General features: G+C 40.2%; 1 protein-coding gene across 1 annotated transcript in view; it reads right to left on the bottom strand.

The window, feature by feature from the left end:
• Positions 1 to 27,648, bottom strand: part of LOC124137019 (vacuolar protein sorting-associated protein 54-like) — a 35,263-nt gene continuing 7,615 nt past the window's right edge. Inside the window, exons 5-26 of the mRNA XM_048403844.1 lie at positions 23,485 to 23,616; positions 19,714 to 19,856; positions 18,423 to 18,522; positions 17,441 to 17,583; positions 15,635 to 15,761; positions 14,655 to 14,762; positions 14,119 to 14,177; positions 13,551 to 13,647; positions 12,315 to 12,445; positions 11,802 to 11,934; positions 10,755 to 10,886; positions 9,906 to 9,955; positions 8,730 to 8,812; positions 7,997 to 8,032; positions 7,378 to 7,435; positions 6,992 to 7,097; positions 6,193 to 6,280; positions 4,928 to 5,049; positions 3,849 to 3,929; positions 3,523 to 3,630; positions 2,600 to 2,694; positions 1 to 2,387 (exon numbers count right to left, since the gene is read on the bottom strand). Coding sequence (XP_048259801.1) covers positions 2,285 to 2,387; positions 2,600 to 2,694; positions 3,523 to 3,630; positions 3,849 to 3,929; positions 4,928 to 5,049; positions 6,193 to 6,280; positions 6,992 to 7,097; positions 7,378 to 7,435; positions 7,997 to 8,032; positions 8,730 to 8,812; positions 9,906 to 9,955; positions 10,755 to 10,886; positions 11,802 to 11,934; positions 12,315 to 12,445; positions 13,551 to 13,647; positions 14,119 to 14,177; positions 14,655 to 14,762; positions 15,635 to 15,761; positions 17,441 to 17,583; positions 18,423 to 18,522; positions 19,714 to 19,856; positions 23,485 to 23,616 — 2,235 coding nt within the window. The 3' untranslated portion in view covers positions 1 to 2,284. The remainder of the gene's footprint in view (positions 2,388 to 2,599; positions 2,695 to 3,522; positions 3,631 to 3,848; positions 3,930 to 4,927; positions 5,050 to 6,192; positions 6,281 to 6,991; positions 7,098 to 7,377; positions 7,436 to 7,996; positions 8,033 to 8,729; positions 8,813 to 9,905; positions 9,956 to 10,754; positions 10,887 to 11,801; positions 11,935 to 12,314; positions 12,446 to 13,550; positions 13,648 to 14,118; positions 14,178 to 14,654; positions 14,763 to 15,634; positions 15,762 to 17,440; positions 17,584 to 18,422; positions 18,523 to 19,713; positions 19,857 to 23,484; positions 23,617 to 27,648) is intronic.

Genomic DNA, 27,648 nt, shown 5'->3' with positions numbered 1-27,648 from the left:
TTTACAAAACATAGATTTATTATGAGAAAAGACAACACTTATACTATGTGAATAGAAGTCAAGTGGACAGCATGTGATTTGGAATTCCTGCGTCCACTCGAAACATGTAGCACTAAAGTCCGCCCCTCTGTAATACTTTGGTTTCAAAATGGAATCATGTGAAACAGGCCTTCTTTTTATTACTTGGATTACAGATTTTGTTCCTAAACCATTGGGATGCTGGTTAACACGTATATAACAATACATTTTAAAACCCAAACAAGTGATCTCGTAAAAGTATTTTCAGAAGAAGGCCAAGTCAAAGGGTTACTTCCCTTTCTTTAAGGTCATGCTTTGAAGATTTTCTTTTTCTTTTCAAAACTTTGTAAGACTTGGCAATAAAAAAAGAAGAAAATTTAGTTTGATCATATATATGTGTGAAATGTTTGACTGGCTGATACATACACCAAGTAATAAAAAAAACCTGCCTTAATAATGTTCCTATCAAATCACAGAATGCTTTTTCCTTAACAGAACTCAATATTCACCTTTGGCATGTGAGTGACTGAACTGGATTTACCGCCACTTCAGTTTTATCACGCACCAGCATATTGTCGGAGCAAAGCCCAAAGTGTCATGGTTGTCAACATTTACCACTTTGTGCAGGCCTAGGATCATAACTGGAACAAATCTGGGATTGAAACTTACAAACAGCGGATCCTGACATGACTAAAGGATGCAACTCTGCATAGACTTTGCCTTAGACCACTGGGTCATCTGTGACCCTCTTCTGCACACTGTCAATACTCACTGAATTTGTGTCCATACACTCCTCCATCACCTGTGAATACACAGGGAGTTTTGCTATGTGGTGGCTATTCTTAACCAACCAATCAAGCGGAGGCCTGGTTCAAGTGAATGCTGAGACCAGTGAGCATTCAGCTTACATCGCAATGTAATTCTTCTCCTTTGACAACTTGTACCATAGCCTTGCAGCCATCTGCTCTACTCATTATCTCAAGTGGGGTTCATTTGATGTCTTCCTCAAAATAGACCCACATCAGCGCACCACATATACTCATGGGTGATATAGAATGTATTGCACACAAATCTGTGAAGTATTGACGATGCCTCCAGCAAAATCTTTAAGAAGCAATCTATCCTAACAAGATCCCAATACATTTTTCTGTATGCATCATGTTTTTTAGACGATTTGCCCATTACCAAGGCTGTTTTTTCCTCAGACATGTGTAGACTATGGTGACTGATGACCCCCCTCTGATCCTCATAAATCCTACATACTATGATCTATGGTGGTAGGGCAGTGTAGGCAACAGAGATAACCTATCCAAGCTCTACTCTATGAAGATCAATCTGCTCGGGAATCGCCACTGAGGGCGACAAAGAGTGAGAAATTTGAAACATCATCCAACAGAGCCAACATGTCTGGCCACCCAATCAAAAGCTGCCAAGATATTGTGTATGTGAAAGTGAACAATTTGACTGCAAGGGTACCAATCCCTTTGTGTGTAAAGTAGTGAAATAATATCAATGGTTTTATACATGGCCTTTCCCTCAAAAACATTCTTCCTGTATCTCCCTTGTTATAGAGTGCTCCCTCGTTATACTGTGATACCATGCAGGTGAGTGTTAATGTCTGGAAAAAATCAAATGCTGGATGGGTTTAAATGAACTGGGCTACCTGTTTCTTTGAAGGAAAAGGGCTGATTCTGAGTTTTATCATATGCATGATATCGGAATGAAAGATGCTTACTCGGTGTGATTTCCTGACTATCTATCAAACATGACAATCACCATGGATGAACTTTGATAAAACCCTCGTAATAGTTGTGACTCTCTGAAAGCATGTCACACAGGCACATCATAGAAGTAAACTAAATGATGCTGTCTTTACAGCAGGAATGGATCCAAATGGACTTGTTCACAAAAAGGAGCATGTTTGTCATATTTATGGCACACCGATTCTTCAAATATTTTGATATCAGCGAAACCGAAAAAAGACATCATTTTCAGCAGGTTGGGAAGCACTATGGCATTATAATAGGTTGTTCCAGGTGTGGAGACATTGTTGGCAGGTCCATGGTTAGGTTGGTTCTGATTTCTTTCTCATCACATGCCTCAAGATGCGTAATCCAAGATGGTTGCACGGTCAATCTCCTAGGCTACCACCCTGGTCATGCAAGCATGTGGCTGTTGACAGATGGTGATGATGATGATCTGTATGTAGAATCTGATGCCCTGAATAATTCTTTGTTTTGGTTTCACAAAATCACACTCATATCTGTCACCTTGGTAACCATACATCGTTCATATTTTCACACAAACATTCTATTCCTTTCAAAGTTCGAAAATTTCCAGCATAGAACAAAAGGTCCGAAGTCACAAGCCTGAAAAAAAGGAAATAAATGAATATTAATATTATTACTCAGCAAGTATTTCATGTTTCTGTTTTCCAATGGTCTTGTCTTCAGTGTGATCTACTTGGTAGGAATTGGTCACAGCTGCACAGATGAGATATCGGCTCTTGCAGTCCTTTGCATTTATCATTATTGCATTAATGCACCATCATCTTTGAGATACGTTTGACTGCAATACCTACCCATACTGGGGTCCTCCATCATTGCACACGTTGAGTCGGACGAGGTGCCTGCTGAGTATCTGTTTGAAAGACTGGTTGATTCTCACAAACAATGCCTGCAATACAGAAAGAGTCCAGTCATTCAGTTATGGGGATTACAGGGGAGAAGTGGTACCTAGTAACCAATGCTTGTTTAAAGAGGTACCTTGGTTCATTGCATGTCATTGTAGAGTGAAGAAGAGTGAGTTTGGTTTTATGCCGCTTTTAGCAATATTCAAGCAATATCATGGCGGGGGACACCAGAAATGGGCTTCACACATTGTACCAATGTCAGGAATCGAACCCGGGTCTTTGGCGTGATGAGCGAACGTTTTAACCAATAGGGTATCCGACCGCCCCACATGTCATTGTAACCTGATGACATGGGACCATGCTCATAATATCCACCACTGGTTTGTCTGGTCCAGACTTAATTGTTTACAGGCTGCAACTATACAGTTGGCATATTGCAGACTGTGGTGGCATTAGACAACAAATAAACAAACAGTCATGGACAAACTGTACTCTTAAATCTAAAAGATAGGTGAGGTGAGGTGAAATTGGAGTTAACGTCACGTCCAAGATTATTGCACTTATATAGCGACGTGCATGCACGTGTGTGTGTGTGTGGCTGCTTGTACTAGACCAGACTGATTCCGATTTATAGTGCTAGCCCACTGAGATATCATGCCGCAGTTTAACATGAATACCCCACTCAGACACAGTATACTGACTCCGAGCCGACCAGTCCTTGCTTTAACCCCTTAATGCCGAGCGCCAGACAGGGTAACAACAAGTACCATCTTTTAACGTCTTTTGGTATGATCGAACCCCGGACCTTCCGCTCTCCGTGCGGACGCTCTACCACTAGACCATGGAGGCGGTCCATCTAAAAGTTAACTCACCTTGACCTGAGAAACTGGGAGAATTTCAATGATTGCTTCATGCAGCTTGGCCATCTGTTTACAGAGGGACCTGAAGCACGCTGATGGCATTGGTGCCTTCACTTCATACTGGAAAGAGATGGACGTTTTCAACAACCAACCTAACTGCCTCACGAAATACTGTATACTGGTAAGTTTAATCCATGGAAGTTCCATAATGATGCTTATTTCTACATCTGATGCTGACACATGTGTTATCCAGTGTTATTTATTTAGTTATTAGTACCAAAAGTAAAGTTACAGTAGAATGTTGTCTTCAACTAACACACCCTGTCCCCTGTACTCACCTGTGATAGCTGTGCTTCCATCATGTTCTCCATGATAGTGAGTAGCTTGTTGTTGATTTCATCTATGTGGTCTTTGTAGTCCTGTCAAAAATCAATCAGGCATCAATTCAATGTGAACCACAGTTAATGAGCGATTGGTAATGTCCCCAAAAATAATTAAACTTCTAAGATGTGACTTTTCATTTTTTAAAACAAATATTGCATTATTTTCAAGCCAAATAACCATAACATGATACTGTTTCAAAAAAATACATGTCTGATGAAACATAATATTTGACCAACCATGAGATCGGGGATGGGCTGAAAAAAATCTCATTTTGAGTTTTCTTTATATTTTAAAACTAAAACATCTTTGGAACACAAAAATACAATTCACAAGCTTCAATTCATATTTATTAAAGAGATACATGACATCACACATGGCAATGTTCACTGAAGTAAGTTGACGTCACTGCACTATTGTATCCTTGCACCCATAAGGTCCCTTTTCTCCTGGTAGGTCACATGTAAAGATCCACATGAACACTGTGGATGCCAGGCATTTTCTTTTGAAAGGTGAGGTGGGGTGAAATGGGGTTTAACGTCGCGTCCAAGATTATTGCACTTATATAGCGACGTGCATGTTCGTGTGTGTGTTTGTGTGGCTGCTTGTACTAGTCCGGATTGATGCCGATTTATAGTGCTAGCTCACTGAGATACCATGCCGCAGTTTAACACGAATACCCCACTCAGACACAGTATGCTGACTTCGAGCCGACCAGTACCTGTTTTAGCCCCTTAATGCTGAGCGCCAGACAGGGTAACAACAAGTACCATCTTTTAACGTCTTTTGGTATGACGCGGCCGGGGATCAAACCCCCGGCCTTCCGGTCTCCGGGCGGACGCTCTACCACTAGGCCACGGAGGCGGTCTCTTTTGAAAGGTGAGCTACAGTATGTTCCCAATCTCTATACTCGTCCAGCAGTTGATGACCCTCCCACCCCCTCCCCAAACATCCATGTTTTGAATCATGGCTTTAAGTATGTCAAAGCAGCAGAAAATGTCCATAAAAAAACAAGTTGTGAATCACTGTGACTGACCTTGATAATCTGTTCAAAGTGTTTGAGCATGTTGACGTTGCGTGAGGGGAGCTGGTCCTCGAAGTGTGCCTTCACCCGCGGCATGTAGTGTACCACCAGCTGCAGGGCCCGCGACGCCAGCGCTAGGTGGGGAAGGCAAAGTGTTACATACTACATAGGTAACACAAGTTTCAGCACACTCTGGCGCAGTGGTGACTTAGCATAACACCAATTCCACAGGCTAATTTGCATATCACGTGACTGGACTTTTCTCTTGTTTGTAAACAAACACACTTCTGAAATAAGAACAGTCTGGCCTAATGCCAGTTTTTCGGAGAGCTTTACATATTGTTTCGAATAATTATATACAACTGTGACAGTGAGGTGCATGACAATATATCTTTATACATCAAGTGGCCGTATCGCTAGCTCTCCATAGGTCTTTGATGACAACATTTGGAGCTGTACAACCAATGTAAACAAAGGATAACTACACAAATGGAAAGTTCTGTACATTTTAGGGTATTTTCTCAATGAAAGTTAACCATTCTATGACACATGTGTGGGGCGGTCGGGTAGCCTAGTGGTTAAAGCGTTCGCTCGTCACGCTGAAGACCCGGGTTCGATTCCCGACATGGGTACAATGTGTAGAAATTGATATGATGTACAACATCCCATATCATCGGGGTATGATGTCACTTAATCAACCAAGTCACTGAGCACGTTCACGTGATCCGTTATGTCGCCTCTTACGACATGCAGAGGTTGCTGGGGATTTTGGGTTAGAAATGGTCCCTGGCAACCTATAGCTGTTGTCAGATGGTACTTGATGGATCAGGTGGTCAGGCTTGGTGACTTGTTTGATTAAGTGTCATCGTACCCCCGACAGAGTTGATCACAGCTCATAATATCAATCACTGGATTGTACGGTCCATACAAGAATTGTTTGCATGCGACCATAAAATAGATTGAACGTTTTTGAGTGTGAAGTTATACAATGTTAACAGTGAATGCTGTTAATTCCAGTCAGCAATATAATGATAATCTGATAATAATTCAGTCTGAGGATAGAAAACCAGTGGTTAATAGCATGAGCAATTATCCAACATTTGAGACCTAATGATTCATACAATAAGGTCAATTAGTCAGCTCTTACAAAGCATGGGGTACTAGGATTGCTTCTGCCCCAAGACAGGAGCATGTTGCCAGCAACAACCATGGTAGTTTATCGCCCTAAAATATTAAAAATATGATCACTATTTACATATATACAGTTAATGTCTCACCCAGTGTTTTGGTTGTGATTTTCTTGAGGCCAACAAGCTGCAGAGCTCCAGCCCCCAGGACTAGCTGACAGGTCCGGGAGTTGAACGTCTACAACACAAGGCAATCAATAACTACCAGGTATACTAGCTGTAGACAACAGGAATTCCACAACCATAATTATCAAATCAGAAGAAAATCATCCATTTAAATCAATCACTCATGTTTGTAGACAAATTAATCAGAATTTTCACACAAGCTCATAGATAACAGGATGTTGCCTTGAGCAAATCTATAAGCATTATCACATTGTTACCTTGGGCAAGTGATGAGTCAGGCTAAATTATGTTTTGTTGAGATTATCTATGAGCCTGGCAATGACTTCATGATAACTCTGAACCTGGTTACACAATGTTACCCTGAGCAAGTCTATGAGCCTGGTTACACAATGTTACCTTGAGCAAGTCTATGAGCCTGGTTACACAATGTTACCTTGAGCAAGTCTATGTGCCTGGTCACACAATGTTACCTGAGCAAGACTATGAGCCTGGTCACACAATGTACCCTGAGCAAGTCTATGTGCCTGGTTACACAATGTTACCTTGAGCAAGTCTATGAGCCTGGTTACACAATGTTACCTTGAGCAAGTCTATGAGCCTGGTTACACAATGTTACCTTGAGCAAGTCTATGTGCCTGGTCACACAATGTTACCCTGAGCAAGTCTATGAACCTGGTCACACAATGTACCCTGAGCAAGACTATGAGCCTGGTTACACAATGTTACCTTGAGCAAGTCTATGTGCCTGGTTACACAATGTTACCTTGAGCAAGTCTATGAGCCTTGTGAGGAGGTCTGGGGCTGCTGTGGGGATGTCGTTGAGACACTGGCAGTACTCCACCACCATCTTGATCAACATCAGCACCGTGCTGCAAGGGAGGGAGGAGACAATATATCACCAAAAATCCAACAGAAATGAGACACAAAAAAACATTTCATAGTCCAGTGCGTTTGAAATCCTTTCGACTTAGCAATTTTGGACAAACTAGGCATAGCTTCCGGTTTGTATGTATTTTAATATACACAACCAACATACTATATCCAATACAACTCAGACATAAGCTTTTTCATAGGGTTTAAACTTTTTTAATGCATTACACTTTATACAATAGAACTCCAGCTTTAGTTGACATTACTGACAGTACTAACCCAACCACTGCATATTTTTCTCCGTCTATAGTGATGAACTCTGAAGGCTTCCTACCATCTGTTACAATGAAAAACATTCAAAATAGTTTCTTATTTAATGTACCTATTCGACAACAAAGAACAAAATAATAAAAATTGAAATTATTTTTTTAACAAATGTATATCGATTTACGTCTGTAGAGTTTTAATGCAGGCAAGGCAGCAGCTTATGGTTTCAGCATTGGTCCACGACACTGGAGTAAGAAAGTATACAAGGACAGCCAGCTCACAGCTTGTTGATACTCAAGAGGAAGAATGAGGATCATGTGGTTACAATAACACAATCATCACAGTCACACATTGTAACAGCCTAAGCCCAAACAAGGTCAGCTCTGGTAACATTTTTTTGTTTGACGTAGCATTCAACAATATTCCAGGGTATGACAGTGGCATGTAAATAATAACGATCCATGATGTCAGGGTACGATTGGTTGGTTTGTTGTTTTACGCCGCCACAAATACACACAAAGCATGTAAAGAGATTAGCTAAAAGGAGACTGTCTTCAATCTTTCTACAAACACACATACAAACATAAGTAGATTAAGTACCACTGAATACAGAGAGCACAATGTGACTTGCCTGAATCTATTCTTCTTTCAGGAATGGACAATGAACCTGAAATGGAGGAAACATTGCTAACCAAAGAACATCATCACCTAAAAAGGTAAAAATACAAGCTGTGACGCATTTAAAAGGAAAGTTTGACATTTTCTTGGTTTTGATGGAAGCGCTGGCATCGTCACCAGTCATGGCCATAAATCCAGATTCAAGTGTAGACATTTGCATATAGCTTGTACAATAACACCTGACTTGTTTACTTTTACAACTAAACACCACTGAATTAAAGATTGGCTTAATATTCTTCTTTTGACGTCAAAAGAATTATGCTTAGATGAAGGCCCACCCACAGTTGACAAGTTTATATCTCTGATGTCAATTGACTGCATAAGAACTCTTAAATATATGGCCTATTTCCATCGAAAGTTTAAAAAATCTGTCCCTCTAATAACGTATAATGTACAAATTATTTTGAAGTTCTACATAATAATAAGGCATTTATCCAGTATATTCTTGTGTTTTGGGACAGAGGCCTTGAACATTGAATGGACTCTGTCTGGAAGTGAAACTGGATCTCTGTTACATTGATGTGTGGTTCAGACAATGTAATATTATGACTCCTGCAATATCCTTATTGAGGTGATGGTCTCATATTCCTACTCCTACTGGGGGAACAACAGATACTGTACTCTCAACGTTTATGGTTCTGAGACTGATTTTGAGAGGTCAACGTTGACCGTGTGATGACCCTGACCTGTAGCTGCGATGTGGTCAACAAGGTCCTGGAACTCTGTGGGGACGTCGGCCTGCTTCCACCTCTCGTTGTCCAGGATGAGACTACAACACAGGAGGTGGACACATGCCTTAGTCAATGGACAGGGTTTTCTAGCCATCACTGCAACACCTACACAGAAGCATCTTCCTCCAAACCAGACCACAATGCAGTACCAAATGTAGGCGGATGAAGGACAGCTGATATTTCCTGCATAGTGAACTCACAAGCAACAGTAAGTATTCTTCACTAACAAGTTTCCTTACACAATGAGTGAACAATACTCCAGCTATAAATAAATAAATCACTCTGTAAATAATCAGTCTGAGCCAAACAGACCAGTGGTTGACGGCATGAACAACAACCCACATACAATGACACAATGTACTAAAGAACACAAATAATCACGTAATTACACTGTCTGGTTATAAAACGTGAATCACCTAGATGGTGGTGCGCATTATACTTGGCTGCGCACTATACTCTAGAAAATATGGTGTCTGTCTGCTAGGGCTGTTATGATTCACTCGTGTATTCAGTGAATCGAACCGTAACCATTCATGAATGGAATTCGTTATTCGTGGCCACAAGAATCGAATATATTTATTAAATATGCAGTCATGTGTAGTTACATACCCTGTACTTAAAAATATCCACAAGAACATATTATATGCATAGATGACACCTTTCAATGACAACACTCTTATAAAATTAATTTGACAGTAATGTGGTCACTGGTCATTGTCGCTTTTGAGCAGATACTAGTACCTGGGTAAGTGCAGTATATAAATGTATAATACATGTATATTAATAATAAACAAACCATGTCAAATAATTAATTTTTTTATTGTTTCACTGAATATAATAAATAATACATCAACTGCTGACTCAGTGACTTGTTATTGTATTTGTGAATTAATATTCGTATTCGTTACCCTATATTCGTGATATGAATCATATTCGCCCCACAGTGTATTCGTTGCGGCCCTACTGTCTGCCCAATACACTTCATATAAGTTATAGTATCTTAGCTGGGATCAACTTACATGAGTAGAATCAAAGATAATATCTCAGGTTCAACCCCAGTTTGTTTCAGAACCATTTCTAAATTCAATGGTGAGCCCTGGAGTCGTATGTTAATTTCTAAGTGTTCCTTACCTGAGTTTGTTTTTCCTTTCTTCATGGAATCGGGCAACAAACCTGTTTGCCTGTGAAAATAACAGCAGCTTATCAATAATAACAACAACAACAACAACAAAACTATTCAAAATAATAAAAAACGAAAAAAAAAATTTCCACAATCACAAGAAATCTCCACCACAAGAGTCCATTGTACAAGTCTGACTCTATCATAAAACATGTGTCTATTATGAATCACTATAAAAAAAAGTGATATGAAGTGTTCGCAAAAAAGTGTGTATCCTGCCCCACCGGTTGCCCCTGACCACAAACGCATGCAAGGGCAAGTCAATCATACACCCAAAACTACATGGGAACACACAGCACAAGACACCACCTTTGTTATCAATGCAGTGATTACAAACAAATTATATCTACACACAAATATACATTTGACTCTGTTGAACTGATCTGTAACAAGGTGAGGTGAGATGAAATGGGGTGTCATGTCACATTCAAGATTACTGCATTTATATAGCACCGTGATGCACGTGGGTATTTGGCTGCTTGTGCTAGTCCAGGCTAACATCGTTTTTTATAGTGATAGCCCATTGAGATACAATGCTACATTTAAACATGGATACCCGACTCAGACACAGTATCCTGCCTCCGAACAGTCCTTGTTTTATCTCCAGGCAGGGTAACAACAAGTACATCTTTTAACATCTTTTGGTATGACGCCACCAGGGATTAAACCACCGACTTTACGCACTCCTGGCACACGCTCAATCAAGTACCCCACAGAAGCAGTGAACTGCAACTCACATGGGGAACATATTTGGCCGAAGCACTGCACATGCAGTTACTGGTCACCAGTACGGTTCTCACCTGGTTCTGTAAGCTGCCCCTGAGTGAGGTGCTGGGTCGGCCGCAGATGGTCTCGCACTCACCGACGAAGCCCTCCACCTCCCTGCACAAGGCAACAAACTCAGAGGAAGAGAGTCTCTCCAGGAAACCATCCTGTTGACGAACAAATGTGGATTGATCTTATGTCTGAATTTTAACAAATGTGGACAGATCTTATGTCAGAATTGAACAAATATGGCTAGATGTTATGTCTGAAATGACCTGTTTGATATTCCTTAATTTAATTTAATTGTGGGCTATCAGCAGCACAAACAAGTGAAATATATCTCTGATAGGGCTGTAACGATTCACTTTGTTGCAATAGAATACACATCTCCATCATACGGTTTTGCTTGTTTCATGATGTGTTATGGCGGACAAGTCATAGAAAACATTTCCATCATCAAATGAATCAGTAGCCAAAATAAAACATATTTAGTAGGTTTGAGTCAAACAGTGGCTTGAGAACTTTTGTACACACCAACAGAAAATAGTATCTTAAAATTTAAGTTCACAGAGATTTATATATACCACGAACTTTTCAGAGGGACACGGATATTTCATACTTATATGATATATGTTTTGTTTTGTATGTTGTTTAACGCCCCACTCAGCAATATTCCACCTACTGGTATATGACGGCAATCTGTAAATAACCAAGTCTGGACCAGACAATCCAATGATTAACATGAGCATCTACCTACGCATTTGGGATACGATGACATGCATCAACTAAGTCAGTGAGCCTGACCACCGTATCCCGTTAGTCGCCTCTTACGTAAAGCATAGTCACCTGTTATGGCAAGCATGGATTGCTGAAGAACCCAGATCTTCACGGGTCGATATGATATATGTGTACATATGACATATTTATAATCAGTTTATATGACAACGCTTCCAAGCAGCCAGTCCCATTCAATCTGCATCTAATTATTCAAACCTGACTTATATATGTCATCACTGGTATTTGGACAAATAAACTTTTAACAGCATGCTTTGCTATTCAATGAAAACTTTGTGATGGCTGACCTTTGCCCTGGCTACCACAACCTTGACACAGCGATCGTGAGCGTTATCACAGACGGCACAAAGCATCTCCTTCAACCCAAGGCTCAGTTTGGTGTATTCTGCTTCCGTAATCATCACATCCACATCCTCACTCCTGGGGGGGACAAGAGAGAGAAGAATTAGACCAGAGTTCATACCTGCCACCGAACTGAATCACAACATCCATCCTGAATTATTCAGTGCATTTTACGGAACAAAACACATAAGAGATCATGATTATTTGGGGGGATATTTTTTATGAAACTGTGTGCTCAGTCTTCACTACAAACACATATCCCCCAAAATATTCATGATCTGTACCTCTTTTTGTTCAGCATATTTTTTATTTATACCCAGGACCGATTTGCCAACATAGTTTAAGATTTGAAGTGACATCACTACTTTCATCCAACCATCTCCAACTTTGCACAATATCTCTCTTGCTTGTGAGAGTAATTTGATTGGATGGCACTATAAACCTGTGTGTATACTCACACAGAGACATGGAGATGGGAAGGTTCCTCCAGGAACTGCTTGTCCGCCGACGTTGGTGTTGACACAGGTGTTGGCGCCTTTGTCCTGCCTGCTGCAATCCCTATCACATCACTCATCACACCATGGAATGCCTGGAAATACACACACAACACTCTTACAGTACCCACAAAATATATCACAGGACTTGTGCCACAATTAAAACATTTGCTTTGTCAAACTGTAGTGAGTGAGAGAGCTGGAGTTAATACCACTTTGGACAGTATTTCAGTTATAAAATGATATGGGTGGAACAGCCAAAGTGATCCTTGTTGTTGATGTTCATGAAAACCAGGAGCATGAAGATGGTGCAGACAAACCAATGATCCTAATCAGGGCAAATCTTGGATTCAAACCTACTATCAGTGGATCCAAACATGGAGGAGGGATTTAACAGCACATGGTATCACCTTCGAGCACTGGGGCACTCATGCACCTCCAACTATTAGAACTATAGTTACAAAAGGTTATAGTAGTACGTGAATCAGAGTGTAACCATGATGACAGTGTAACCATGGTAACCGAGTTCATGATGACATAGCTTACAAAATTTCAAGGAATTTTATGGGCTTCTATAAACATTTCAAGGCCATGTTGTCAGTAGGCAGACATTTCAGGTGTCAAGCATGGTCTTCTCGAAACAAAACTTTGGATGAGCTAGTCACTGAAAGAACTTTTCAATCCCCTGTAAGCCATGTCTGGAATTTATCCAGGATTATAAATTAAGTGTCTTTGGCAGGCAAATTGTGAAAACAGCATTATTTTGCTCAAAACTTGGATTTAGTTAAAGTTCTTATGTTAATGTAAAACTAACTTCAAAGCCTCTTCATCTCTATTGGTCACATTGTCAGTGATATACCTAATAACTCTACAAAACTATAACAGTGGATACAACTATATTAACATGATTGAGATTTTTTTATTCCTATTTGGAAATTTTGACTGACATTTGCTGCAGACCTGGGTCCGAATATCAGCCTCAGAAGTGGTGGTCACGTAGCCTAGTGGTTAAAGCATTCGCTCGTCACGCCGAAGATCCGGGTGCGATTCCCGACATGGGTAAAATGTGTGAAGCCCATTTCTGATGTTCCCCTGCTGTGATATTGCTGGAATATTGCTAAGAGCGGTGTAAAACCTCACTCCCTCACTCACGCAGCCTCAGAGCAGGCCTGGTCAAAGCCCTGTATGTATGCCACCAACCTGCGTCCTCTGCAGCAGCTGCATCATGTTGGAGAAGATGTGCTTGAGCAGGGACATCCACTGCGGGTAGTTGAGTAAACGCATCTGATCTGCCAGGCTGGAACCAACACCAACTCACATCAATATGTCTTTCTCTACTTTAACCCCTGAATGACCATAATAAATTATTCTTGGCACAATGAACAATGTTACACTCACTCTATAATCATTAATCAACAATGACAGCATAAGTGTAGATAAAAAATAAGAAGGTCCATCTTAATTTCTTACAACTGATCTCCCAACATAACTGACATTGTGATGCCAACATACCACAGATGTACACTACATCACAATCAGGAAGAGCATATATATATACCTGTAACTAAGGATATTTTCTACGCTGTGTGAAACAGAAGTCTATTTACAAAGGGATATAACTCTCAGAGCACTTCTTGCATACCACTAGTAATATATCTTCATGATATTAATAACAAATAAGCCCAGTTAAGCAAAGGGTGAATAAAGTTGTTTTAAGAAAAACTTGGAATTAAAAACTAATGATGTCTCAAAGATATCTCAAGCTTACCTGCCAACATTGCCTTCAGTGTCGATATCATCTGCTGCAGACACAGCTTCCACCACAGTCTGCAACATACAGATGTACAATAATCTTATGAAGAAATACCGTTTTAAACAGTTTCATATGTCTAATCCTAAACACAGTAATCTATGACGACACCATCAGTCCTGACAATTTGTGTGTACAGAGGTTTCCCCAAACACCAATATCTAGCCCCTTACCTAAAGTGTAACAAATGCTGCATATAACCCTTTCCTGATGAGTTGGGATTCTTGGCTTTCCTAATATACTGTTGCTTAGTAAATATTACATGACATTAACCATTGCATATAAGCCAGGAAGGGCTAGTCTACTAGTCCAATGGAAGACATAACTAGCCAATCTCACATGGGCTAAAGGCTTGTTCCTTTCAAAATATGCATTTACTAGTACATTCAACAAGACGTCTTAGATCAAACATATACACAAACGAGAGACAGCAGTATACTTGAAGAATCAACATGTTATGAGTGTTATGGTACCGCTGTCTGTAACAGCCTTACCTGTTTTATCACAGCCTTCAGAGCAGTAAATGCTTCCTCTCTATAAACATCAACGAAGTTGAGCTTATTCTGTCGAAGAAGCCCAAATAATATTGATACCAGTTTTTCCTGAAACAGAAGTTTGTTTCACAGTTATGTTTCTTATGTTCTAAAGCCTATCACATTCTAAACAGCCTCATGCATATTCATATTCTTTCCTCTGAAACTGCCTCATGCATATTCATATTCTTCCCCCTGAAACAGCCTCATGCATATTCGTATCCATCCGTCTTAAACAACTCCATGCATCTTCTTAACCATCCTCTCAATCACCTCATCCACAATCATCATCTATTCTCTATTGTATACTTCTCTTTTCTCTAAGTATTTCTATTGTGCCTTCAACATGGTTAAAGTATTTGCCAATCCATCACTCAGATGACCCGGGTTATATTCCTCACATGAGTCAAATGTGTGTGCTGCTCCCTGCTGTGATATTTCAGGAATTTTGCTAAAAGTGGCGAAAAGCCATACTCACTCCTTAACCTTGAACTTAAGGTGAAGGTAAAATGGGGTTTTAACGTCACGTCCAAGATTATTGCACTTATATAGCGACGTGCATGTACGTGTGTTTGTGTGCCTGCTTGTACTAGTCCGACCAGTCCTTGTTTTAGCCCCTTAATGCCGAGCGCCAGACAGGGTAACAACAAGTACCATCTTTTAATGTCTTTTTGGTATGACGCGGTCGGGGATCGAACCCCGGACCTTCCGCTCTCCGGGGGGACGCTCTACCACTAGACCACGGAGGCGCTTGAACTTAAGTGTGAAAAGGACAAGATATACTTCAGTTCATGAGATAATGTGTGAACTACATTACATTGTTTCCCCTATAACCTTAGTAATGAGGAATAGGCTTCCAAGGATGACTTCTGCCCATCCACCTGTGTCAAGGGTGGAAAGACATGGGTTTTTTGTGAGGTACATCATACAGTAGCTCTCACCTCTCCAGTCAAGACTTCGAGATCTGTGACCGGCCTGTTCAACTCTGAGGTGACGTACTTCAGGAAGTCAGCCAGCAACATCTTGTCTATCAATTTCTCCATCTCTGCCAACTGCGACCCGAGGTGTCTGCCAACAACAATACAACACTGGGGAACTCAAGACAACACCTTCAATAGGCCACTGTCAGGCACAAGGCAGCCATAGCATTCAGAATCACAACAACAATTCACCTGTGTCACTGTAACCAACATTTCAGCTTTATCACTTTCATCAACAATTTATAGAACTTTCAATAGCATTTCAGCTATATGTTATCATTCATTGGAATACTGTAAAACGTGAAATTAATGCGTCTCCAAAAGAATGCGACCGCTGGCCCCTAGCCAAAAATGCGACTCAATATGAATGCGACACCCCGTCCTCTCAAGCATCAGTGGATTTATATTTAACAAAACATCCTCAGTCAGGTTTACAGGAAAATCCTCACCTTAATCCAACCTTACATTAATCCAATCACACACCAAATAGCACCGCTTATTAGTACTGAGTAGAGTAAAACAATATGTGCGCGCTGGCTCGTGTCGGCCTTTGATGCAGTCGTAAAGAGAAAAGACACTGTGTTGGGTGGCGTCTGTCTGGACTTAGTCTGGACTGTAATTAGTGTTTGAATGACATTGTTTATATACTTGTAACAAGTGCTGCTCAATAAACAGTGATGTGGAATGCTTGTTTTCAGAGTATGTCTAAGTTGGTATTTCTGCTATCCAAAATGTCTTATTGTTGATATAAATGCGACGTTTAATAATGCGAGCAAAGACTACTCGCATTGTTCGCATTTAATTCACGCTCGCGTTAATATCAAGATTTAAAGTATTTCATCTGTGTCTGTGTTTTCAATGTAGAGTGAGTGAGTGAGTGAGTGAGTGAGTATGGTTTTACGCCGCTTTTAGCAATATTCCAGCAATATCACGGCGGGGGTCACCAGAAATGGGCTTCACACATTGTACCCATGTCGGGAATCGAACCCGGGTCTTCGGCGTGAGTTTTCAATGTAGAGCTATGTTACGTGTAGGGTTGTTGGCACTAATATGTCATGCTTACTTTTCAAATGTAAAATATCATACATCAGGGGTAGACACAATTGGTCATATAAAGACTGCTGATTCTTACCGAGCTTGTAACCAAGAGGTCAAAACTCAATTCTCATCGCTAGCAAAATGGTATTTCTTGAAAAGTGTGATATTTGTCATTACTGTAAAGTAATATTTCTTATCGGCAGAATGGCTTGTTTTCACTTTAAAAGTATTAGCACAGTATTAGCTATCTTCGTTAATTAATCATTGTGATATTTTGTGATTCTGTTTCAAGTGGTGGGACTATTGTAGCCTTTGTATCAAACTGAACTTATGGAGAAAACAACTAGTCCCTCTAAATTATTGGCCGTATTTATCCCTTTTGTATAAGGAATATACATTCCGTTATGCAAGCCTTTGTAAAACACACTTGGCTAGTTTGGTGATATATTGCAATTTACTGGAAAAATGTTTGTTTGTTTGTTGTTTAACACCACACTCAATAATGGTCTAGCTCTACAATAGCAGACTGTAACTAATAAGCATCTGGACCAGACAAGCCGGTGATTGATATCATGTTAATGTCCCACTCCATTGGGGTACTATGACATGAAATTAACCAAGTCTGACCCCCAAGTCATTCCAACGCCTCTACAACAGGCATAGGTTGCTTGGAACAATTCTCACACAGAATCCCCACAGGGACTTTAAATTATATCCCAGTACACTCACCTAAAGGAATGTACCCCTGCCAGCTCCTGAGACAATATTTCCTGTGATGTGGAGATGAGATCAAGAGCTCCGACAAACTCATTGGTTGACAACAGAAGCTGTATCGTGGGTTGCGTTTGATGGATTGTTGACATAAGCTTTAACTGTAAGTAAATGTCCGATTGATTACAATTTCTTCAAGAAATTGGGAAAATATTTTCTTCAGATTATCATTGTAATACGTTACAAGGAAGTATCAAAGATATTTGAAGCTTGATACTGACTGTCATTACCCTCCAGGTATCATCGCTGCCACCAGTGTGCAAGCTCCCATTTCAAGAATCTTGAAAATTTCCCCTCCAACTCCAAATGAGTGAGTGAGTGAGTATGGTGTTAAGCTGCTTTTAGCAATATGTGAGCTGTATCACAGTGACACCAGAAATGGGCTTCATACATTGTACCCATGTGGGCAATCAAAACCTAACGCTTTAACCACAAGGGTATCCCACTGTCCCTTCTTGCTGAAGTGACATTTTGTTGATGTAGGTCTTTGGGAATGCCATTACAGTGAACTGAGAAAAGGTTTATGACTTACTTAATATTTCCCAGGTGAATTTACATTTGTTTGTGAATCAGATTGGTTCGAGATTTTCAGACTAACAGAAAAGCACCATTTAGCTTACATTCTCATGATACTACTTACATGATAGTTGAAAGGAAATAGAATTCAAACTGACAAAGAAACAAGACAGTTTAGCCGGAAGAAGAGTATTTGGCAACACAACAGTAATCACTTGTTTATAGTTCCAAGTTCAACTCCAGGCATGGTTGTAGGCCACCTTGGAAAGTGAAGAGCTGTGACTGGTTGCATTGATAGCAAAGAGAGCTCCATGAATGGAGCTTGTGACTAACTTGCAAGGGGAAACAACTCTGATTATTGTAAACATAAAATTAGACCACGAGTTAACATGGTTAAAGATTTGAGAGCTAAACATAAACTTACTTTATTATGAAGGCTCACATAGTTTGCTCTCGCTCGTGTTTTGTGCATGATATTTAATGACCCCACTGCTAAACGGTCGTCTAAGGAATGCACTTTGTCCCTGGAAAAAAACAGTTTCAGGCACTTTAAAAGCAGATATTGATCTGGATTTACATCACAGTTAGTTAAATAGCAACAATTTCATGATGTCCCACAACATAAGTATGGGGAAAGCAATTGAGTGACTGATAGTGTGAGCATCTAGCCATAGGGGAAGACAGTGTGTGTCTCTCAAACTCAGTACACACACACTGTGCTTGACTGATGGCCTGACAATTTGACTCACTCAATGTGACTCACCTGAGATGTTAGATGGCATGACAATGTGACTCACCTGAGATACTTGATGGCCTGACAGTGTGACTCACCTGAGATGCTTAATGGCCTTACAATGTGACTAACCTGAGATGATTTATGGCCTTACAATGTGACTCACCTGAGATGCTTGATGACCTTACAATGTGACTCACCTGAGATATTTGATGGCCTTACAATGTGACTCACCTGAGATACTTGATGGCCTGACAGTGTGACTCACCTGAGATACTTGATGGCCTGACAGTGTGACTCACCTGAGATACTTGATGGCCTTACAATGTTACTCACATAAGATGTTAGATGGCCTGACAGTGTGGCTTACCTGAGTTGCTTGATGGCCTGACAATGTGACTCACCTGAGTTGCTTGATGGCCTTACAATTTGACTCACCTGAGATGCTTGATGGCCTTACAATGTGACAAACCTGAGATGCTTGATGGCCTTACAATGTGACTCACCTGAGATGTTAGATGGCCTGACAGTGTGACTCACCTGAGTTGCTTGATGGCCTGACAGTGTGACTCACCTGAGTTGCTTGATGACCTGACAGTGTGACTCACGTAAGATGTTAGATGGCCTGACAATGTGACTCACATAAGATGTTAGATGGCCTGACAATGTGACTCACCTGAGTTGCTTGATGGCCTGACAATGTGACTCACATAAGATGTTAGATGGCCTGACAATGTGACTCACCTGAGTTGCTTGATGGCCTGACAATGTGACTCACCTGAGTTGCTTGAAGGCCTGACAATGTGACTCACATAAGATGTTAGATGGCCTGACAATGTGACTCACCTGAGTTGCTTGATGGCCTGACAATGTGACTCACCTGAGTTGCTTGATGGCCTGACAATGTGACAAACCTTAGTTGCTTGATGGGCTAACAATGTGACTCACTTGAGATGCTTGATGGCCTTACAATGTGACTCACCTGAGTTGCTTGATGGCCTGACAGGTGTGTAGCAACTGATCCTGCAGTTCGTCATGTGACGTCATTGCGTGGAAAAAGGCTTCCGACTTGATTGAGATCTGTTTGGCAATCTGAACTTCAACCACGTCCAAGTAGTGACTCATCTGAAACAATCATGTTGAAACTGAGCGAGGTTCGGCTGGAACGTGTTTAACAGTCATTATCCTTTCACGGCAATTAACTTCCAGATAGATTTGATGTCAGTTTCACAACACTGAGGCAAATTTACAACATGCAGTGATAAATCTAGATCACGAATGTGCTTGAAGAAACCTTTACACATCAGACTAAGAGGATCATATTGAGCATGTTGAGTCAGCCAAACTGCAGTCATATGGATGTATGGGGACACACCCACAGATGACCATATGGACACATGGTTATATCTATTTCAACCATACTATAATTTATTTTACATTTAAGTCATTTGATGTCAATTGTCAATTGTGCCCTTCCAAATGTTGAATGCAGCAGGGTGGATTCAGGATTATAAAAAGGTGTGTGTGTGTGGGGGGGGGTGTCACTTGGGCCATTTGTGACTTCAGTGTTTGCGTGTGGAGGGGAAGTTCTCCCCCAAAATCACCAACACTTTATATAAACCATCTTAAAATTACCTTAACACCTAAATCTATGAGACCGCTGTTGGAAGCTAAAGAATATATGCTGGTCCAGTAAAGAAAATGGTGCTTTGCGAAACGAACAGTCTTGATTGACGAGTTAAATGAGAAATTTACAGTTAATGACGAAACACTTATAAGAGAATAACAATGATCATAAATGATCATCTGTCATCTTTTTGCCTTGTCAATGTGGATATAATGTAAAAAGAACAGTTGGTGTACACGCTAGACATTTACGATAAAGGGAGACAATTTGTGGGGAGGTAACTCTTGTATGACAATAGTTCCATCAAATCTTATGTTCATTGCAGTGAAATATCAAGTATTATGTTCACTGCACTTAAATATCAAGTGTTCTGTTCATTGCAATGAAAATATCACTTTTCTAACTTCAGAAAACACAGTCTTTGACACTGAAGTTTATAATAAAAATGTGTACACTTTCAATTTCTTCACTAACATAGCATAGCATTTGGTACAGTCCTATCAATTTCTCCCTACCCACTTTCACTATGTCTGTAAGCATATGTTGAGCAATGATCCTGACTTTGATAAATGTCATTCATAAACTGTCATAAACAGATCAGAAACAAAGTCTGTTATCAGAGGGCATGTTGACATGTACATTATTATGTAAGTGAACCAAAACAAAGTATAAACCCCTGGTATCCCCCAACACCCTCCCCCCCCCCCCCCCCCCTCCTTACACCTAGGTTAGGATGTACTCTATCCATATACCTTAACCAGTGTGATAAGCTCTACGAGTGACTCATGACTGGCCTAACAACTTCATCATGTTCATTGCAAAATACACACAGATAAGATAAACTCAATATTGACATAATCACCATGATCGTAAGAATGCTGCTGCTTGAGAAAATTGATTACATAACCTGTTTCACTTGGATTTATATTTGACCACATGATATAAATCAATATGACACTTATCTATCTATTTTCAAAGTTCTTATCTTGCTTATCAATGCTCCAAACAAAACCCTGCCCAGCTCAGATGAAAATGTAAACTACTCAGTAACGAGATACTAACCAGGAACATAAAACATAAGAAACTGATCACGCTAATACAGATGAAATGTTTCAATATTTGATGCAAATTTTGGCTTTCGTTTATCTGTCAAGCCTTCAACCGAGCCACCGAGCCTGACCACCTGATCTATTAAATCGCCCCTTACGACCAGCATAGGTTGCTAGGGACAAATTCCAACTTCACGGGTTCCCAATTAAGTCACCTTTTACGGCCAGCAGTGGGGTGCACATTCTAAAGCCAGGTTTATAGGGACACTAGTCTTGGCGAGACATCAGTGAGTGAGTATGGTTCAACAGTCATAAAACTGCAGGGTCACCAAGAATGGGCTTCAGTCATTTACCCATGTTGGAAATCGAACCCTTGACTTTATCATGTCAACCAGAGCTTTATCCATGAGGTTATCCTAACTTCTGGCATAACATCAAAAAGATCATTTCAGGGCCTCGCTCCATGGGTAAAACATAGTGAGTGAATGAATTAATTAGGGTTGGGATGGGTAACTCGGGTTCCCGGGTCAGGTGGGTACTGAGTAGGACCAGGGTACCCACAGGACTACCCGGACCCATAGTTAGTCACATGATATATTGTTTAATGACAAAAAATATCTAGAGCTCTATGGTTACACTACAAGTCACTAATGTTCGCATTTCTTTCTGACTATGCACCCATTCCTTCTGATTTTTTATATGTTGAATAAAGATATAACTTCATTCAACTTCAGTGTATGAATGACCTGATTGTTTAAGACATGTATCTAAATACGTTTTGCCAGGGCTATGCTAAAAATGATCCCAATCAGACATTTTTAAGACATCTCCTGAGACCTACAGTGGGTACCCGGGTAGGGTGGGTAATAGGGGGGTGGGTACTGGGGTAGTAAATTTGGACTTGTCCCAGCCCTTGAGTTAATGTTGTTTAATACAACAGAAATCAATAGTCCAGCTATATCCAGTATGTTTTGTTTGTTTTTATGCCTCAGGTGAGGTGTGTGAGTCAGTGTGAGTGCATGCGTGCATGAATGTGAGTGTGTGCGTGTGCGTCTGTGTGTGACTGCTTGTACTAGTCCAGACTGATGCCGATTTTATATATAGTGCTAGCCCACTGAGATACCATGCTGCAGTTTAACATGAATACCCCACTCAGACACAGTATTCTGACTCCAAGTAAACCAGTCCTTCTTTTAGCCCTTTAATGCTGAGCGCCAGGCAGGGTACAACAAGTACCATCTTTTAACATCTTTTGGTATGAATGGCCGGGGATCGAACCCCGCACCTTCTGCTATTCAGGCAGACACTCTACCACTTGACCATGGAGGTGGTCTTTATGCAACAGTGAGCAATATTCCTGCTACATTAGAAGTAGCCAGATCATCAAATCTGGACTAGACAAACCAGAGTCACAGTTATAAGCACATCCCACGCTGGGTACAATGACAGGCAATAAAGGAACTTCAAACTGGGCACTCAGTCTGAGGTGAAATGGGGTTTAACGTCGCGTCCAAGATTATTGCACTTATATAGCAACATGCATGTACATGTGTGTGTTTGTGTGGCTGCTTGTACTAGTCAGGACTGATGCCGATTTATAGTGCTAGCGCACTGAGATACCATGCCGCAGTTTAACATGAATACCCTAGTCAGACACAGTATACTGACTCCGAGCCGACCAGTCCTTGTTTTAGCCCTTTAATGCTGAGCGCCAGACAGGGTAACAACAAGTACCATCTTTTAATGTCTTTTGGTATGACGCCGCTGGGGATCGAACCCCGGACCTTCCGCTCTCCGGGCGGACAGTCTACCACTGGACCACGGAGGCGGTCACACAGTCAGTCTGACCACCTGTTTCAAATTGGTCACCTCTTACAACAAGTCACAGAGTGCTTGGGACCCACCCATTCTAACCCATGTTTAGCAACATGTAACAACAACTGGTAAAAATGTACTCTGGTCCAGGCAATCCAGTGGATGACTGTATGAACACACAATCATCTAGGTCACCTGGCACAGACTGGTTGCATGTCTCACAAAATGGAACATGCAAGAACAAAGATCAAACCAAACTCACCCTTTCTTGCAAAAGTTTAGATGACTGCTTGGTCCCCCCTGCCCCAGACATGGACTCTTCCACTTGTGTCCATGGAAACACAGCACTGAAGGTATCCATGTTTTCCAGTGAAAAATTTGGCAACATAAACAACTGGAAAAAAGTACATTTAAAATGAAAACCAATAGCAAAAATAGATCTTTACAACTGATCTGTAACTTTTATGTGAAACATGTTTCAAGAACAATGGTGTTTAAATCTACTTGTGCATGTTGTGGAGAAACCAGTTTAATTTTTATTAAGCTGAATAAAATCATGGTAGGTTTTGGAACATGTCAATGAATAAAATATATTTTTGTACAGACACACACAAAATTAATGTAATGACTGTTCGGATTATCAATGTCTTGCAAATGTCCATGGCTTGATGGGACTATACCAAACCCCATAGCAAATACAAAAATGTTATTCAGTCCTATTTTGCTTTCCATACATGTTCTGCATTGCATATTTCACAAGGCTATGAGTGAGTGAGTGAGTGAGTGAGTGAGTGAGTGAGTGAGTGAGTTAAAGAGTGAGTGAGTGAGTGAGTGAGTTAAAGAGTGAGTGAGTGAGTCAGTGAGTATGGTTTTATGTTGCTTTTAGCAATATTCCAGAAATATCACGACGGGAGACACCAGAAATGAGTTTCACACATTGTACCCATGTGGGGACTCGAACCCGAGCGAACGCTTTAACCACTAGGCTACCCCACCGCCACCACAAGGATATAAGTACAACTGGATGAGTAATGGTAACAGTTATGTATGTCATGGCAGCATGTTTAAAATCAAATCAGAATTCTTTGGATAGTACTTATTGCTGGTATCAAATACATACAATTTTAGCTCCTTAAATCCTGGTGTTTCAGTAAAGATGTCCACATACCACTATTTACATCAACAGGCATATGTGAATGTCAAATGCCCTAGCAGAGTTCAAACTTGCTATACACCCATAAACATGGGTAATGCTATTCCCATACTACATCATGTACATACAAACTGCATATAAAACTTCATAATGATTCTTGCAAAAATGGAAGAAACTTTTAATGACATTTTTAACATGTCTGACACTGCGGCAATGTTAAACTCAGGTCAGAATTTTGTTAGCACTTTCAGAAACACCATCGCTGTGGTCATCCATAATATATAACAGTTTCTTAGGTGGTGAAATGTGAAAAATGTACTGACTGACTGACTGACAGACAGACAGACAGACAATTTCCAAATATATGGAACATGCTTTGTTTTCCTTTTTTCAGCAGTTACAAAGATGGCCACGTGGAAACAGCAGTTAAAAACCACTACGCAACAGCTATATTGAATTGCAGGAAATGTACCACCTGTTGTCTGTCAATGACAGCATTAAGTTATGAAATGTTCACCAGGTGGCATTGATGTGTTGCCTTACCATAAATTGAAAAGAGCTGTTCATAGTATTGAACCATGTAAGTACGGATTAGTCACATGACATTTTTCCAATTCTTCAGTGGATTATAGGTCTTACATGAAAAGGAATCATTATTTTGGCTCCAATTACATGAATTTTAAAAAAGAAGAGTTGTTTGGTGGGTAAATTATATTTTTTTACAAGATGTTCTTATCAATTCCACTTGAAAAAAAGACTAAGCTATTATTATTATTATTATTATTATAATTTACAGATTAAAATTAAAAATGCAGCAAAAAGGGTTTGGGTGATCCTGGCAGTCAGACTGGTTGGGTTCTTCATCAGCTCAGGGCCCTTGCCCCCTCTACACGCAGCCCAGACACTGAATGGGACTTCTCCCAAGAAGTGCTGCCTAGTCAAACCCACCCAGAACTTGTCGGAGAATGTGAAGTCACCCCAACATAAAAATATATAAAAAAGGAGTTTATACAAATTAGAAGAACAGGGTATTGATCATTATAGAATGGACAGTGTCCCCATGGGGGTGGTCATTAGTGAAAAGGATAGAGGGAAAAGAATGAAGGCCTTAATTCAGTAGGCAGTTAGAATGAGGGCCATAAATCAGTAGGCAGTTAGAATGAAGGCCGTAATTTAGTAGGCAGTTAGAATGAGGGCCTTAATTCAGTTGGCAGTTAGAATGAGGACCATAAATCTGAAGGCAGTTAGAATGAGGGCCGTAATTCAGTAGGCAGTTAGAATGAGGACCAGTAGGCAGTTAGAATGAGGGCCTTAATTCATTTGGCAGTTAGAATGAGGGCCATAAATCAGAAGGCAGTCAGAATGAGGGCCAAAAATCAGTAGGCAGTTAGAATGAGGGCCATAAATCAGTAGGCAGTTAGAATGAGGGCCATAAATCAGTAGGCAGTTAGAATGAGGGCCAGTAGGCAGTTAGAATGAGGGCCATAAATCAGTAGGCAGTTAGAATGAGGGCCATAAAGCAGTAGGCAGTTAGAATGAGGGCCATAAACCAGTAGGCAGTTAGAATGAGGGCCATAAATCAGTAGGCAGTTAGAATGAGGGCCATAAATCAGTAGGCAGTAAGACTGAAGACCTTCAGTGAGTAAGCAGTAAGATTGTTTTACGCCAGTCAGTATCACACATCAGGACCCTCACAATACTCATTAGACATAATTTACCAGACAGCAAATGAATGCATGAAAACTCCTGAGCAGATCTGCTTTATCAACGCAAAATATACAATATTTACTCATCCATGAAACTAATATTGATAAGTTGTAGTGGCATGTGCAATTATTAAATATTTTTATTTCAAAGTACGGCTGTGCATGTTTGTGATCATATTACAATTTACATGGTATTTGGAATGAAAAGGTTGGAATGAGTTAGATGAGGAAAACTTCGGAAAAAGTAGACACTTGTGGCGCAGTCCCTTGAACTGCCAACACCGTCAACTGAACATAATTGATCAGTTTGTGCTAGCTCACAACATAGCTCAGGAATGGAAGGCAAAATATACAATAAAGGCCTAAAAAGTATATTTTAGTGCCGATTACATTTCCAAATAGAGTAGAAAGGTAGATTTTTATCTATTTTTAAAACCTTCAAATATACTACTCATAAAAAGTTTAGAGAACACCCAATTCTTTCATATGACTACAAGGTTAGACTGAAAAGCTTTACTACCCTGGGTAAAGGTAAAATGCCCTTGTAATGTTAAAACAATAGGGAAATTTGTACAAGCCCAGGCCTGGCAGACTAGAGTTATGTTCTAACCCTGTTAAAAGGTCAAATACTACTCAAAAAAGGTAGCGACCACCTGATTCTTTCATATTTCTATAGTTAATCTGTCATGCCATAACTGATTAAGTACAGTAATATGAAAGAATCGTGTGGTCCTTAACATCTTTTGAACAGTATATGTTGTACTGCTGTTTGGATTATTATTCAATGTGTGCTCTTCACTTTTGGGTCAACAAAAATAGACACTTCTATAGTTCCACTACTAACTACACATATACGTATATACCAAATTTCATGATATTTTAACAGAAAATGCCTGAATAATGGCCATAAGAAGTTTCAGTTTTCTGTATGGTCCAAGTGCATAGGTCAAATCAAGGTCAAAATGTTAAATAATTGTGAAAAACTAAATATGTTTTGGGCCCTACTATGGACTACACATCTCCCACATTTCAGTAAATTCTGATTAAAAATGAATTTTCAATATGGCTGCCATGATGGCCATATTGAAAATCAGATTGGAATGTCTTGAGCAAACTCAGGCATAATCATTGGAGTGAGTGAGTGAATATGGTCTTACCTCGCTTTTAGCAATATTCCAGCAATATCACAGCGGGGAACACCAGAAATGGGCTTCACACATTGTCCCCATGTCGGGAATCGAACACGGGTCTTCAGTGTGAAGAACGCTTTAACCACTCGACTGCCCCCATAATCATTTGAAGAGACAAGTATAAGAAGTTCCAGCATCTTTTACCCTGTGGTTTCTGAGGAGATTGTGTTGACAGTGTGAGGATATGTATTTTGATACAATTCAGAAGCATTATCAAAGTGCAAAGGGTAAATCAAGGTCAAATTTAAAAGTATTGTGTTAAACGAGACATTTGTATTGAGACCCACTAATCACTACCCATCTACCAATTTCATTAAATGTTGAACCAAACTGACTAAAAAAACTTAAATAGGGTTTTCTTTGTGGCAAGAACAAGG

Source organism: Haliotis rufescens, unplaced genomic scaffold (assembly GCF_023055435.1).
Source record: "Haliotis rufescens isolate VD_foot unplaced genomic scaffold, xgHalRufe1.0.p SCAF_3, whole genome shotgun sequence".
NCBI lineage: Eukaryota > Metazoa > Mollusca > Gastropoda > Lepetellida > Haliotidae > Haliotis > Haliotis rufescens.
Note: the sequence above shows the minus strand (reverse complement) of the source record. Positions and strands in the feature narration are given on the sequence as shown.